The sequence below is a fragment of the Pristis pectinata genome, chromosome 27 (genome assembly GCF_009764475.1).
Source record: "Pristis pectinata isolate sPriPec2 chromosome 27, sPriPec2.1.pri, whole genome shotgun sequence".
Classification (NCBI taxonomy): domain Eukaryota; kingdom Metazoa; phylum Chordata; class Chondrichthyes; order Rhinopristiformes; family Pristidae; genus Pristis; species Pristis pectinata.
This window is the reverse complement of record NC_067431.1, coordinates 30565808-30580750: the sequence shown is the minus strand read 5'-3', so window position 1 is coordinate 30580750 and position 14943 is coordinate 30565808. Positions and strand designations below refer to the sequence as shown.

At 48.8% G+C, this 14943-nt stretch overlaps 1 protein-coding gene across 8 annotated transcripts in view; it reads right to left on the bottom strand.

Annotated features, from left to right (window-relative positions):
- Positions 1-14943, bottom strand: part of LOC127583608 (cell adhesion molecule 1-like) — a 360810-nt gene that overhangs the window by 75523 nt on the left and 270344 nt on the right. For all 8 annotated transcript variants that reach the window (XR_007958282.1, XM_052039737.1, XM_052039739.1 and 5 more), the window contains 2 exons: positions 12943-13080; positions 9687-9863 (listed from right to left, as the gene is read on the bottom strand). Coding sequence is in view for 7 of the 8 variants with exons in the window: in XM_052039737.1 (XP_051895697.1) it covers positions 9687-9863; positions 12943-13080 (315 nt within the window). In the remaining variant the exon portion in view is untranslated. The remainder of the gene's footprint in view (positions 1-9686; positions 9864-12942; positions 13081-14943) is intronic.

The window sequence follows — 14943 nt, the reverse complement described above, 5'->3', positions numbered from 1 at the left end:
GAAAAGCAGCTTCACTGGTGATAAGTGGACACCCTTTGACACACAGCATCAGCGCACAGATCAGGGATTCCATTTAAATCTCTCGACAAGAATTGACTACCTCAGTGATCTCTGGTTATCGCTTTTGTGGCTTCCTTCTGTCAACAGGAGAGACAACCCCTTTCAATTATTAGCTTGAAATGTGTAAGCAAAGCACCAAAGCCTGGAGTACGTGACTTGATTAATGTAGAAAGGAAGGAAGCATTAATGATTTAGTGGTAAATGTCTCGAGCTGTGAAAGCCTGCAGGTTGTAGCAGGATTTCTTTCTGGAGGAGGAATTTAACTGAAGGAAAAGACCCAGAAGGACAGAGCATAAACACTCCTATTCTGAAATAATCCATACTCCAAACATCCAAAATTCACCCAAAACAGAGAAGATCCTAAGTACACACAGGCAACGTTCACAGAAGTATAACACAACATCAGAGAGAGACACAGCATGGAAGCAGGCCCTTCGGTCCATTGAGCTTGTGCCGATCATTGAGCACCCATTTAACACCAATCCCATTTCATTCTCCCCACACTCCCAGCACCTGTAGATGAGATTCACCAGAATGTTGCCTGTTTCAGTTCTGAGGAGAGACTGGGTTTGTTTCCCTTGGAGCAGCAGGGTCTGAGGTCGGGGCTGACAGAGGCAGACAAGCTATGAGGGGCAGAGGCAGGGTAGACAGCAAGAAACTTTTCCCCACGGCAGACGGCATGGGTTTACGGTGAGGGGAAAGAGGTTTAGAGGGGATCAGAAGAAGAATCTCTTCACTCAGAGGGTGGCTGCAACGCACCGCCTGAGGGGGTGGTGGAGGCAGAGACTCTCACAACATTTTAAATGGATGAGGACCTGAATCACCAAGGCAGGGAAGGATACGGACCATGTGCTGGGAAATGGGATTGGTGTAGGTGGGTACCGGAGGGTCACCATGGATATGGTGGGCTGAAGGGTCTCTTTCTGTGCTGTACCCCCCTCCAGATTCTACCACTCATCTACCATTCATCTACACTCATCAGATTCTAACACCCATCTACACACTGGGGGCAATTTACAGCGGCTAATTAACCTACCAACCCGTACATGTTTTGGGATGTGGGTGGAAACCAGAGAAAACCCACATGGTCATAAGGAGAACATGCAAACTCCACACAGACAGCACCAGGTGACAGCATCGAACCCGGGTCTCTGGAGTAATGAGACATTGGCTGTACCAGGTGTGTGACTGTGCTACCTCTGTGTGTCCCGTCACACGATCTGTGGTGGCCCCGTGATTATCTATGAACCATAGCAGTGGCAGCCTCTGGGCTTTTTCACCCCAATCACTTCTCATCTCCCTGCCGTGCTCACAAAGTACTTTAGGATCCTTTGCTAATATCCTGAAGCTGATATATTAATTTTAAGCTGCTGATGCTGTTTAATGGTTTTGAACATACAGACACAGCTGTGGAGAAGAGTGCAAACGATCTACGTCCTACCCAGTCCAGAGCAAATCTGTGCCTATTGTGGAACTGGGATAATATTACCAATCTGTAACGCCACAGCACCGGATGACCAGTGCACCATCTCCGTCCCAGTGCAGGGGAATAACTCCAGAGACATCAGAATCTGAGGAGCTGTTTTGCATTTTTCAAGCACTTGACTGAACTCCATCAGATCACAGTTATTGGATAATTGCTCACGCACTGTTAGGTTATTAACTAAATTAGGCTCAAACAAAATATGGTTCTGTGACATGGACAGAAATCCTTCCCTGGTCAGGAGCACTGAAGGTTCTGAGCATCACATCAGCATGTTGTTCTCTGACTCAGAAATTCATTCCATTAAAGTCAGTTCTGGAAGCAGATGACAATGCACTGACATGAACACTCTGATTGAGGATGAATTTCTGTCAAATGTAACAAAAAGTATCTTGTGTACACTCCAGAAATTCATTATCTTTGTTCAGAAGCTGGTCTGTATTACACTACCTGCATGAGAATTAAAATCCTCCAAGGGCAGAGTTTGTTAGGAGTGTCCAGGAAGGATTCCTGGCACAGTATGTGGACAGGCCGATTAGAGGAGAGGCCATTCTGGACCTGGTACTAGGCAATGAGCCTGATCAGGTTTCAGATCTATTAGTGGGAGAACATTTTGGAGATCGTGACCATAACTCCTTGACCTTTACCATCGCCTTGGAGAGGGATAGGAGCAGACGATATGGAAAAGTATTTAACTGGGGAGGGGGAATTATGATGCTGTTAGGCAGGAACCTGGGAGCGTAAATTGGGAACAGATGTTCTTGGGGAAGTGCACAGCGGAAATGTGGAGGTTGTTTAGGGAATACTTGCATGGGGATCTGGAGAGGTTTGTCCCATTGAGGCAGGGTAAGCATGGTAGAGCAAAGGAACCGTGGTTGACAAGAGATGTAGGATATCTTGTCAAGAAGAAGAAAGAAGCTTACCTAAGGTTTAGAAAGCAAGGATCAGACAGGGCTCTGGAGAGTTACAAGGTAGCCAGGAGGGAGCTTAAGAATGGACTTAGGAGAGCTAGAAGGGGGCATGAGAAGTACTTGGTGAGTAGGATCAAGGAAAACCCCAAGGCGTTCTACACGTATGTGAAGAATAGGAGGATGACTAGAGTGAGGGTAGGACCGATCAGGGATAAAAGAGGAAACATGTGCCTGGAGTCGGAAGAGGAAGGGGAGGTCCTTAATGAATACTTTGCTTCAGTGTTCATCAGTGAGAGAGACCTTGACATTTGTGAGGATGGCGTACAACAGGCTGATATGCCAGGGCATGTCAATGTGAGGAAAGAGGATGTGCTGGAACTTTTGAAAAACTTTAGGATAGATAAGTCACCGGGGCCAGACGGGATATATCCAAGGTTATTACGGGAAGTGAGGGAAGAGATTGATGTGCTTTTGGCGATGACCTTTGCATCCTCACTGGCCACAGGAGTAGTGCCAGATGATTGGAGGGTGGCAAATGTTGTTTCTTTGTTCAAGAAAGGGAGGATTTATGAGCATTTGGAGAAGCATAGGCTGATTAGGGACAGTCAGCATGGCTTTATGAAGGGCAGGTTGTGCCTCACGAGCCTGATTGAATTCTTTGAGGATGTGACAAAGCACATTGATGAAGGTAGAGCAGTGGATGTGGTGTACATGGATTTTAGTAAGGCGTTTGATAAGCTTCCTCATGGAGGAAAGTCAGGAGGCATGGGATCCAGGGAAACTTGGCTGTGTGGATTCAGAACTGGCTCACCCATAGAAGACAGAGCATGGTGGTAGATGGATAATATTCTGCCTGGAGGTCGGTGACCAGTGGTGTTCCACAGGGATCTGTTCTGGGACCTCTGCTCTTTGTGATTTTTATAAATGACTTGGATGAGGATGTGGAAGGGTGGGTAAGTTTGCAGATGACATGAAGGCTGGTGGTGTTGTGGATAGTGTAGAAGGTTGCTGTAGGTTACAACAGGACATTGATAGGATGCAGAGCTGGGCTGAGAAGTGGCAGATGGAGTTCAACTCGGAAAAATGTGAAGTGATACACTTTGGAAGATCAAATTTGAAGGCAGAATACAAGGTTAATGGCAAGACTCTTAGCAGTGTGGAGGAACAGATGGTGTGTTGGCCTTCATTAGTCAGGGTATTGAGTTCGAGAGCCGCGAGGTAATGTTGCAGCTCTATAGGACTCTGGTCAGACCACACTTGAAGTATTGTGTTCAGTTCTGTCGCTTCATTATATGAAGGATGTGGAAGCTTTAGAGAGGGTGCAGAGGAGATTTACCAGGATGTTGCCTGGATTGGAGAGCATGCCTTAGGAGTGAGCTAGGGCTTCTCTTTGGAGCGAAGGACGATGAGAGGTGACTTGATAGAGGTGTACAAGATGATAAGAGGCATAGATGGAGTGGACAGGCAGAGACTTTTTCCCAGGGCGACACTGGCTAACACGAGAGGACATAATTTTAAGGTGATTGGAGGAAAGTATAGGGGGGATGTCAGGGGTAATTTTTTTTTACACAGAGAGTGGTGGGTGCGTGGAACACACTGCTGGCAGAGATGGTGGAGGCAGATACATTAGGGACATTTAAGAGACTCTTAGACACGAACGATAGAGAAATGGGGGGCTATGTGGGAGGGAAGGGTTAGAGCAGGATAAGATGTCGGCACAACATTGTGGGCCGAAGGGCCTGTACTGTGCTGTAGTGTTCTATGTTCTAAAACACTGCCTTTGCTCTATGCTTGATCAATCTTTGCAGTTATACATTCTGACACTGCACAGCTGCTTCAAGTCGTTAGTTCACAGCCCCCTTTAATTCTTAAATCCTTTTCTATTTCTTAATTCCGTCCATAGAGTCCCTAACTCTTGCAGCCTCCCAGTCAGGCCCTCACTCATCACTGATGTAATTTCATCCGTAACGTGTGGTCTCCACCTAACCCAGCTGCCGTTTCCCCATGAACAGCAGGCAAAGGGCCACTCCGCCCTCATGGTTACTTTGCCATTCAATGGGATCAGTTAATCACCGTCACCTTCCTGCACTAACCCCACATCCCTCGATTCCCTGAACCTTCTATCTGGTACTTTAGGTTTTTAGCTCTCACTTTTACCGTGTCTCTGTGATAATTACCAAACCACATCCTGCTGGTGAATCTGTCTGTATTTCACTAAAGCAAAAAATGAGCTGCTGGAGAACTCAGAGGGTCAGGCAGCATCTGTGGAGGGAAATGGACAGTCAGCATTTTGGGTCAAGACACTGCCTCTGGACTTAAAGAGGGGAGATGGCCAGTGTGCTACCTCCGATTATTGCTCCAGATCCCAGCATCTGCAGTCTCTTGTGGCTCCTCTGTAGTTCACTGAATTTGATTCTTATATTCTGTTTTACAATAAGTTAATTCAGTCTACACACTTCACCCTGTCCCTCTGCTCCAAGGTTTTACTCCCCAGTTCCTTATTGATCATTAGTTAACCGGGCCTAAGGTTCTATTTCCAATCTTTAGTTTAGTTTTCTCTTCTGTTAATTTCAGAAGGGCCCTCGCTCCAAACCTGGTGCCGTCGTTGGCTAGTGGAATGGCCTCATGGCCACCAGTTCCACTGTACCCTGCCTCGTAGCTCCATCCACTCCAGGCACAGTGCTGATGTCTCGGGAAATGAAGCCTGCCTTTCCCACTCACCTGTTCACCTTCCCAATCTACTTATCCCTAGTGATTGCACACAGGGGCCAGGTAACAATCCAGAGGTTATCACCCTCATGGTTATTTAGTTCTGAACACCTGGAATTGCTGATTACTCTATCCAATCCAAAAGTCCCAAAGTGTACGAAAGAAATTAAGGAATAAAACCAGGAGTCTCCGAATAGCCCCTTGAGATGCTGCTGCTATTCAAAAGGATCGTGGCTGCTTGGAAATTGGCTTCAATTCTACCTTCCTGCCTGATCCCCATTATTTCTGACTCCCCTGCAATCCCAAAATGTACCCTAGCCTCATCCATTCAACGGCCCACCTCCACAGCTTTCGGGAGAGAAAACTTCAAAGGTCTGTGACTCATTGAGAGAAGAAATTGATCCTCATCCCCATCTTAAACAAGTGACTAGTTATTCTGAAACTATGCCCTAGTTCTAGATTCTCTAAATAGGGCAAACATCTCTTGGTGTCCACCCTGTCAACCCCCTCAGAATCTTGTTTCAAAAGGTTACCTCCCATGTCAATGTGTATCGACCGAACCTGCTCAACCTTCACATTAAAGCCCTGTAGAGTGTAACAGGACTTACATACTCATGTACGTGGACCAGAACTTGCCCTGCCCTCAACAACATCTAAAAGGTCAATATTAAAACCCATCTAGATCACTGCTGTCCTAAATATCTCTTCTAACCAGCATCAGCATGGACTCTTGACCTCACAATCTATCCCATTATGACCTTGCACCTTATTGTCTGCCTGCACTGCACTTTCTCTAACTGAACACTTTATTCTGCATTCTGTTATTGTTTTCCCTTGTACTACCTCAATGCACTGTGTAATGAAATGATCTATATGGATGACATACAAAATAAAGTTTTTCACTGTACCTCGGTACATGTGACAATAATAAACCAATTTACTAATTAAGATGTCTCACCTGGTAAGTTTTAGATTCTTGTAAGGACACATTAAAACCTGACAAATTCTGCAAGATTTTTGAAATTGATGAAGAAAAACTTAGAATTAGATTTTCCTTAAAGGAAGCTTTATTCTGTGGTCAGTAGCATCTGGATCAATGCTTACACAGTGCTGTGAATGCCTTTAATACAACCCTGGTGTGATGCTCAAGTTACTTAATGAGATCAGAGAACAACGGTTGAAGTCTGTGCCTTTCATTCTCAGCAGAACTGCTTACACAAAGCTTTGTTAATGAGTTTGCAAATGAGCACCCAGCTGGGAAATAGGACAACTGGAAACAGCTAATGCACCAGAAAATCAACTGAAAAGCACGAGTCTGCCAAGGGTGCTGTTAGCCACAGCCCACAGTCCAAACAATCATTCCCAGCACTTTCTTTAAATTGTAATGTTTGAGAGCAGTTCTGACTCTCCTCGAACCAGTGACATCCTGACCTGAAGCTGTTGCTCACCAGGGGCTGGTGGGGACCACCGGGAAAATAACACCTCTGGCACAACTCCTAACCCCGGCAAACGTGGGCAACAGAAGCAAAGTTAGATTTTGCACCTTTATTTTCTTGCAATTGTTCATTTGTGCCTCCCCCATATGAAAGCACCGGCTTGTGCAGTAAGTGCAGTGTGGGTGGGCATGGAGCTTCAGTGCAGCAATGGGTCAGGGTCAAACCCCAACGTCTGCCTGCCGTGAGAATGCAGCACAGGGCAGCAGCAGGGGTAGGGAGTCACATGGGGCGGGGGTGTGACTGGTCACATCTCCTAACTCCTGATAAACAGATGTCCACCTGCCCAGGGATCTTCAGTCGGCACAGTCCAACTGACACCATGAATTCCGTACGGAGCAGCTGTTTCCCAGGGGGAAACTAACGGGCTATTTATTGGAGAAGAGCAGCCAGAAATATGGATGCTCAGGGGAACTGGAGGTTGTTGAAGTGAGAGCACGGCTGTGTTAGTGACAGAGCACTGTCAATAGCCCGGAGTGTGTTGAATTGTTTACAAGTGTTTCTGCCCCTTCAGTGGCTTTAATCTCTGGCTGCCACTGATCTGAACCGATGGTTTGGAACAAAGGGATCTTTTAGGTGTAGGTTCAAACTGACCAAACTATAGAAAACTCTCAGTGCTTGAGGACATCACTGACACTGGACAACCTTCATCAGGGCTGTGATCAGTGGAGTGTAATGTCCGTGGGCATGGACAGTGTGGACAACCTGACCCTGTGGTTCACCCCCCTCTGGTTATGGTCATACAGGCCCTTACCTGTCATACCACCCACTTACACTAATCCCATTTTATTCTCCCCACATTCCCATCAACTCCCTCGCAGATTTTACCCCTCACCCACACACTGGGGGCAATGTACAACCAATTAAAACACCAACCCACATGTCATTGGGATGTTGGAGGAAACTGGAGCACCCAGGGGAAACCCCCACGGTCACAGGGAGAATGTGCACAGACAGTGCCGGAGGTCAGGATCGAACCTGGGTTGCTGGAGCTGTGAGGCAGCGGCTCTACCCCTGCGCCACTATGCCGCCCTGGTATATACCCAGCTCCTCGTTGATAAAGATTGTCAAATCTGCCTCCACTGCTGCTTCAGGCTGTGAGAGCCAGATCATGAAAATAAACACAGATACTGGAAATCTGAAATAAAGGCTGAAAATGTTGAGACCACTCAGCAGGTCGGGCAGTGTCGGCGGGAAGAGAAAGAGTTGATGTTTCAGAGACCAGATGACAATGTGGCTGCTGGAAGTACAGTGTGCTGGGTGTAACGTGTTGTACATCACAAGGCTGTGGAACATGCCCGTCAGGACAGGCTAACCCAACAAAGGCAAAGACTGAGCCAACACGATGACAGGGGCAGGAACGTCGGTTCTGATGCCGACAGAAACAGCAAGTTATCTGAAGACAGCGAGTCTCGCAGGCTGCAGAATGCACTGAAGGAAGATGAGGTTTTGTTCCTCAAGCTTGTGTTGGAGCTCGTTCTCACAGTGCAGGAGGCCACTGACAGAGAGTTCAGAGTGGGAAGGTTAACGAAACGACGGGAAGCTCAGGGTCACTTCTGCAGACTGAGTGCAGCTGTTCTGAAGAGCAAAGAATTCCAGACCGTGCCCCTTGCTGGGTGAGCAAGTTTTCCTTCAAGTCAGCCCTGTAGATCACTTCAAACCCATAGATCACACATACAACAGGAGGGGGACCTTGCCCGAGTTTCTGAGCACGGTGCAGATGCCACCGGCTGGGATTGCACAGCTCCTGCCACATGGCTGGTCTCCTGCTCAGTGCTGTTGGGAGACCTGCTCAGCATCAACAGGAACCCCACAGGCAGCCACGTGCACAGAGCATATGATCTCTGGGCAATATTTTATACAAGTACAAAGACTGCCTAAATAGGGAGCTATACTTTTTGAAGAAAGACACAAAAAAAACATTTTTGAAGTAGACATGAGAAATGGCAGGACTAGGACGTATAATCCTTCAACCTGTTGACCTGTTCAAGAACAACGTCTGTACTCTTGTGCTCTTGCAATAAAGGCCTACACACCATAGACCTTCCCCACTGCTTGCTGCCTCTGTATGCCAATGTTCTGGGTCTCATGCACCAGGAAACAGATGTGTCTGCACACACCAACATTGGTCAAATCCTCACCCAGGAACCACACTGAGAAACATTACCATCTTCAGTCAAAGAGCGGAAATCCCCCAGCATCCCCTGGTTATCCACTGACTGCTCCTGGGTGCAGACACTGCAAGGGGAATGCCAGGCTTGGCAGCGATGCAGTCAACAAGCTGCACCACACAGGCACAGTGTTGTCCACAACAGAATGCTGCTGCCTGGCACGTGGTGAGGTGCAGGACTGGTGTTGAGGGACACATTGAAGCCAGCACTGGCACTGCAAGGGCTCTATGTGCAAGGGCCAGAGTTCAAGACCCTCCTGCCCCTGCGCACCAAATGCCTGGTCTCTGTTAAAGCTCCAGCAACTCTTTGTAAACGATAACTGATGTCACGCTAACATTAAGTAATTGGAATAACACAACTTGTGAACACATTGATACAAATATTCAGTACATGATTGTTTTGTGAATCAGGCACATCCCTGCACATCTCCAATCTCACTGAAATCTACTCCATTTTCCTTACACAAAGGCAGTGACATTACCGAGACCCCCAGTACGGTTGGTTTAGTTGTGATCAGAACCACATCCAGTTGACAGAAACAGGCAAGCTATGGAGGCATCCTTCTCTGTGGTAAGCCTTGCCATGTTTACTGCAGATTGCCATGGTAACAGCAATAGTTCCACACGTCAGCTGAGCAGCAAACAGTGAGTTATCCAATCAGTAGGAGCCCCTGAACTGTGCAAAGTCTAAAGCCACTGAATGAAATCAACTCCTATAATTCTGTTGTGGATTACAGGAATAAAGCAAAAATTAACAAGAGTGAGCGCTCATTTTTTTTGCATTATGATGCACCTCAATTTAACTGAGTCTATGGAAGACATTCTGTGTGTAATGCCGGGCACCTTTACTTTTTACTCACATTGCACATCCAAGTACCGTTGAGCTTGCAAATCTTTCATTGCCTGAAGGTCCTTCACTGCAGGATGTTCCACTTGGCAGGTAACGGGTAATCCATCATCCAGCCGGCTCACTCTCAGCACCAGTTTACTTGTGACATTGAATAGTTTCTCTTCCTCTTCAAAGTTACTTGTACTTTCTTGAGAAGAGGTGGAAATTTATAAACATTATTCATTAAAATATTGCAACTGAGTCACTACTGCATAAAACATCTCATTAAATACAAGGAGCCGGCCTGTTTGAAGCTGTCAGTCCACAGTTTCATGGCACAGAGTGCACACACAGGGCTCACGAGTTGCACTGTGAGGAACTTGCTTTGAGAATCAAACTCGCATCCTCAGCAGTAGGGGCCACCATCCTGGCGTACAGTTTAAGATCCTGAATGCCCAGTTTGACAGGTCTCACTCTGTCTCATTCGCCCATCACCAATGTGTTGCTGACCTTTATCAGCTCTCTGGTAAACAGCACCTCAATTTTAAATTTCATCTGAATTTCCAAATCCTTCTCTGGTCTTGCCCATCCCAGCCTGCGATCTCCTCCAGCCCTCCAACCCTCGTAGGTATCCCTGTTGTCCATCTACAGTCTCTTCAGCACCTGAGTTTACTCGTTCTGCTGTAGGAATGTGTGCTCCATCTGCCTCCGAATCTCCTTGCCTTTGGATCTCCCCAACCTCTGGATCTCCCCCCAACCTCTGGATCTCCCCCACCCCCACCACCCCACCGGATCTCCACCCGCGCCCCCCCCCACCCCCACCGGATCTCCCTCCCTCCATATCTCCCGCACCTCCAGATCTCCCTCCCTCCTAATCTCCTTGCCTCACGAACTCCACCCCCTCCCCACGATCTCCCTGCCCCCTACCTCCACATTTCCCCTCCCTCTCTTGGGCAATGCACACAAAATGCTGGAGGAACTCAGCAGATCAGGCAGCATCTATGGAGGGAAACGAACAGTCGACGTTTCGGGCCGAGACCCTTCATTAGGACTGGAAAGGGAGAGGGCAGAAGCCGGAATAAGAAAGTCAGGGGGAGGGGGAGGAGCACGAGCTGGGAAGGGATAGGTGAGTCCAGCTGAGGGGGGAAGGTAAAGGCCCCTCCTCTCCCTCCTCCTCTGGAAGTTCGACCAAACCCAGGCTTTCAGTCTGCCTTAACACCTCCTCATGGATCCTTCTGTCCGTGTTTTTTTCTTTGATGATTTTCCCACAAAGAGCTTTGTGATGTTGCTGCTACGTTAATGGTCTGTCTAAAAGGCATCATTATTTTTGTATCCTCAGCCTTGACCCGACCACTTGCATGGGCATGGGATTGAAGTGTGCCGTTGTCCTCAGTCGCACTCTGTGCATATACAGGCCCGGACCGTGGACTACACTCGGCTGGATTGGTGACAGTGACCAGTGTTACACTTGCAGCTCCTGAGCACAATACTTTGATCACTCAAATGCAGACCAACAATGAAATGCAAAAGAGATGAAACACTCTGTGACTGTCATGTTGCATCAAGACCCCTTCAAATTACATCTTTTGAGCTCATTACTGAGGCAAAATCTGTCCTGGAATCTGGTTAACGGACTCTGATGGACGTGGACTGCTGCAAGGATAAACACTTGATCTGCCGAGGCTCCATCCCTGCAGACGGCGTCCCACCCTGCACCCGCGCAGGCGCCGTCCCACCTTGCACCTGCGCAGGTGTCATCCTACCCTGCACCCGTGCAGCACGTGGTTGCCCCATCCTTGCAAGAGACCCTCCCTGGTGCAGAGCGACCGTCCTCAGCACAGGGTGACCGTCCCCAGCACAGGGTGGCCCTCCAGTGATTGACCAGAAGTGCCGCAGTCTGATACTGTGGGAGATATGATCCTGCCCCGTGTTCACTGTGAGGGGCTCTAGCTGTTAGTTTTCACTGTTTAATCAGAAGTGACTGCCGACACTCAGTGCGATTTCCATGAGAGGCCCACACCGAGGAAACCGTGCAGTGCTGCACCACAAAGGAATTGGTCGTGGTGTGGGGTCGGGGGTTGTGGTGTGGGGTTGGGGCATTGGGCGTGGGGTCAGGGTGTGTGGTCAGGGTGTGGGGTGAGGGCATGGGGTAGGGGTGTGGGGACGGGGTGTGTGGTGTGGGGTCAGGGTGTGGGGGTCGGGGTGTGTGGTGTGGGGTCGGGGGTGGGGTCAGGGTGTGTGGTGTGGGGTCAGGGTGTGGGGTTGGGGGTGGGGTCAGGGTTGCGGTAATGCACCTCCACATTGCTGGCCGTGTTGCTGAGACACAAACGATTACTGTGCAGGGCCGAGGTCACGGACTGTGCAACACACTCCGAACGTGGCTGAAACTCTCAGCACTTGGCCCCAGAAGTACTGGCAGAAACCAAAGTTATCGGCCAACCCCTTCAGACAGAAGGTGTAATGAGAGCTGGAACACACAGTGAAAGGGAGAAATGAAGTCGGTTTAAAAACAGAACTCACTTCTCACATGAGAGTAAATTGGAAATTTAACTTAAAATCCACTGTATTTGATAAATTGAAGGCAAAAGATGCATCTGAAGAAATCGAATCCCTTCCACATTTCTTCAGCCTTGGTGTGTCAGCCTGGAGTGAGGTTTGAACCTACAACCTCTGACTCAGGGAGGACGCACCCTCCCTTCGCCTGGTGCTGCCAGCTGGTGTGACTGGACACGTTCTGCTGTGAGGAAGAACAGGCAGCTCACCAGGTGGGGAAAAGCATCAACGTGATCAACTCCCTCATCGGCAGTTACCGGTCCTCTAACCCTAAGAGTGGTCCACCTCCAGCCGTTCACACACAACGTTGGACTGAGGTTGTGTCTGCTCTGTAGTTGGATGCAAAACACATGCAACAGCTCAAGCAGCAGAGAAGTTATCCCCCGTGTCTGGATCAGTATTGAACCCTCCCATGTTACTGAAGGAAGCAGATTGCCTGCTGTTCCTGGGCTGCCTACATTCCATCAGTAATGACGTCAGTAAAATACTTCACCGTCTGTAAAGGGCTCTGACATGTCTTCAAAGCTCATGAAAGGTGCTATGGAAATGCAAGCCACGTTTGTTTCCTTTTCCTGAATCTGGGGAGATCTCCCACCTGCCATCAGCCGTGGGGTCACGCCAGGGGTGAGAAAAGATGATGCAGTGAATGGTTGGTGACGGCTGGAGCTGGGTGCCGCCGCCAGTGTTTGGGGTTAGGTTGGTCAGAGGGAAGCGAACAGAGGAGATGTCCGAACCTTGCAGCTCCTGGTCGCCTTTCAGCCACTTGATGTCGGCGGCGGGCTTACTGCCGCTGGTGCTGCAGGTGAACTCCACCTCCTCCCCTTCGTTCACCACGTCCTTGTCGGCATCGATTGTCGGAGTTTCTGGAGGAACTGTTGGGGAGAAAAGAACGGCTTTAGGACCAGGTTGAGCAGATGGGTCATTGCAACATACGGAGCTGCACACATCTGCACACATCTGGCTGCCTCTGCTAACTGGCTGCTCTACCACACGTTCCAAACTGTTCCAGCCACTTACTGCAGCAGCACTACCTCAGGGTCTACCTCAGGACTACCTCAGGGCTCTACCTCAGGACTCTACCTCAGGACTACCTCAGGGCTCTACCTCAGGACTAACTCTACCTCAGGACTCTACCTCAGGACTACCTCAGGACTCTCTCAGGACTCTACCTCAGGACTAACTCTACCTCAGGACTCTACCTCAGGACTACCTCAGGGCTCTACCTCAGGACTACCTCTACCTCAGGACTACCTCAGGGCTCTACCTCAGGACTAACTCTACCTCAGGACTCTACCTCAGGACTACCTCAGGGCTCTACCTCAGGACTACCTCTACCTCAGGACTACCTCAGGGCTCTACCTCAGGACTAACTCTACCTCAGGACTCTACCTCAGGACTAACTCTACCTCAGGACTACCTCAGGACTCTACCTTAGGACTAACTCTACCTCAGGACTCTACCTCAGGACTATCTCAGGGCTCTACCTCAGGACTACCTCAGGGTCTGGCTGGTGATGCAACTTCCCAGGAGTTCACTGCACTTTCTGCATTAGTGTGTGGGCACTGGAGCAACGCACAGCCCCAGCAAGCCCCGAGCTCTGCTGCCCGTTCCAGCTCGCTGACCCTGCACACCAGCTCACTTGGCATAAGGACAGCAGCATTGTAAGGTCTTCTTTAATTTTATACCTGCCTACAGCTTCACGCCTTCCCCTCACCTCCAGCCCAATGCACTATCCACACTCACATTCTGGGCTCTTGTACACTCCTGATCTTAACCGCCCCTCCCTTGGCAGCTGTACTGTGGAGATTGAGTCATATGGCGCAGAGACAGCCCCTTTGGCCCACAGAGTCTGTACTGACCATGAGTCACTCATCTACAACAAACCTATTTTATTCTCCTCAACTCCCATTCCCGTCAACTCCCCCAAAATCTACCCCTCACCTACACACTGGGGACAACTTACAGCAGGCAATTACCTTCCAACCCGTACGTCTTTGGTACGTGGGAGGGAACCGGAGCACCCGGTGGAAACCCACATGGTCACAGGGAGAATGTGCAAACTCCACACAAACAGCGCTGGAGGTCAGGATTGAACCTGGGTCTCTGGAGCTGTGAGGCAGAGGCTCTACCAGCTGTGCCACAGTGTTGCTCAAGGTCTTGAGCTCTGGAGTTCTCGCCCTTAAACTGTCCGCCTCTCTTTTCTCCTTTAGTACGCTCCTTAATGCTTTCTCAACCCTGATCTCTCTAACGCGGTTTGATGTCAACATTGGTCCAAAAAAAGCTCTGTGAAGTGCCTTGGGAATTTAAAGACCTGCAAAGTTGCAACCAAAACTTGACACAACCATAAATAAGCTGACTATTTTTAACTCTGTTCCCTCCTCACATTAACAAGAGCAACGTTGTGTCAAGCATTTATTGAGTTTCTCTGGCTCTGAGTCCACAGTTCTCTGTGACCTGGGTCCACCAGATGCATATTCCATTAGTCCAAGGTACCCTTGCAAAGCCTGAGTTCTACAAACAAAGATAAAAGGCAGCTGCAACTGGAGGGAACCTTTTCCATGTGTGATTCTGAACTGTGACAGATGCACCAAATGAAGACCCTCCATTACCAGGATGGATGTGGAGATAAATTCAATTTACTGCCAAACTCTACAGTGTGCTGAGACCAGGCGGTGATGTGCCAGTGAGCTCAATGGCAATTAATTCAATTTGATCCATTAAACCTTAGATAACAT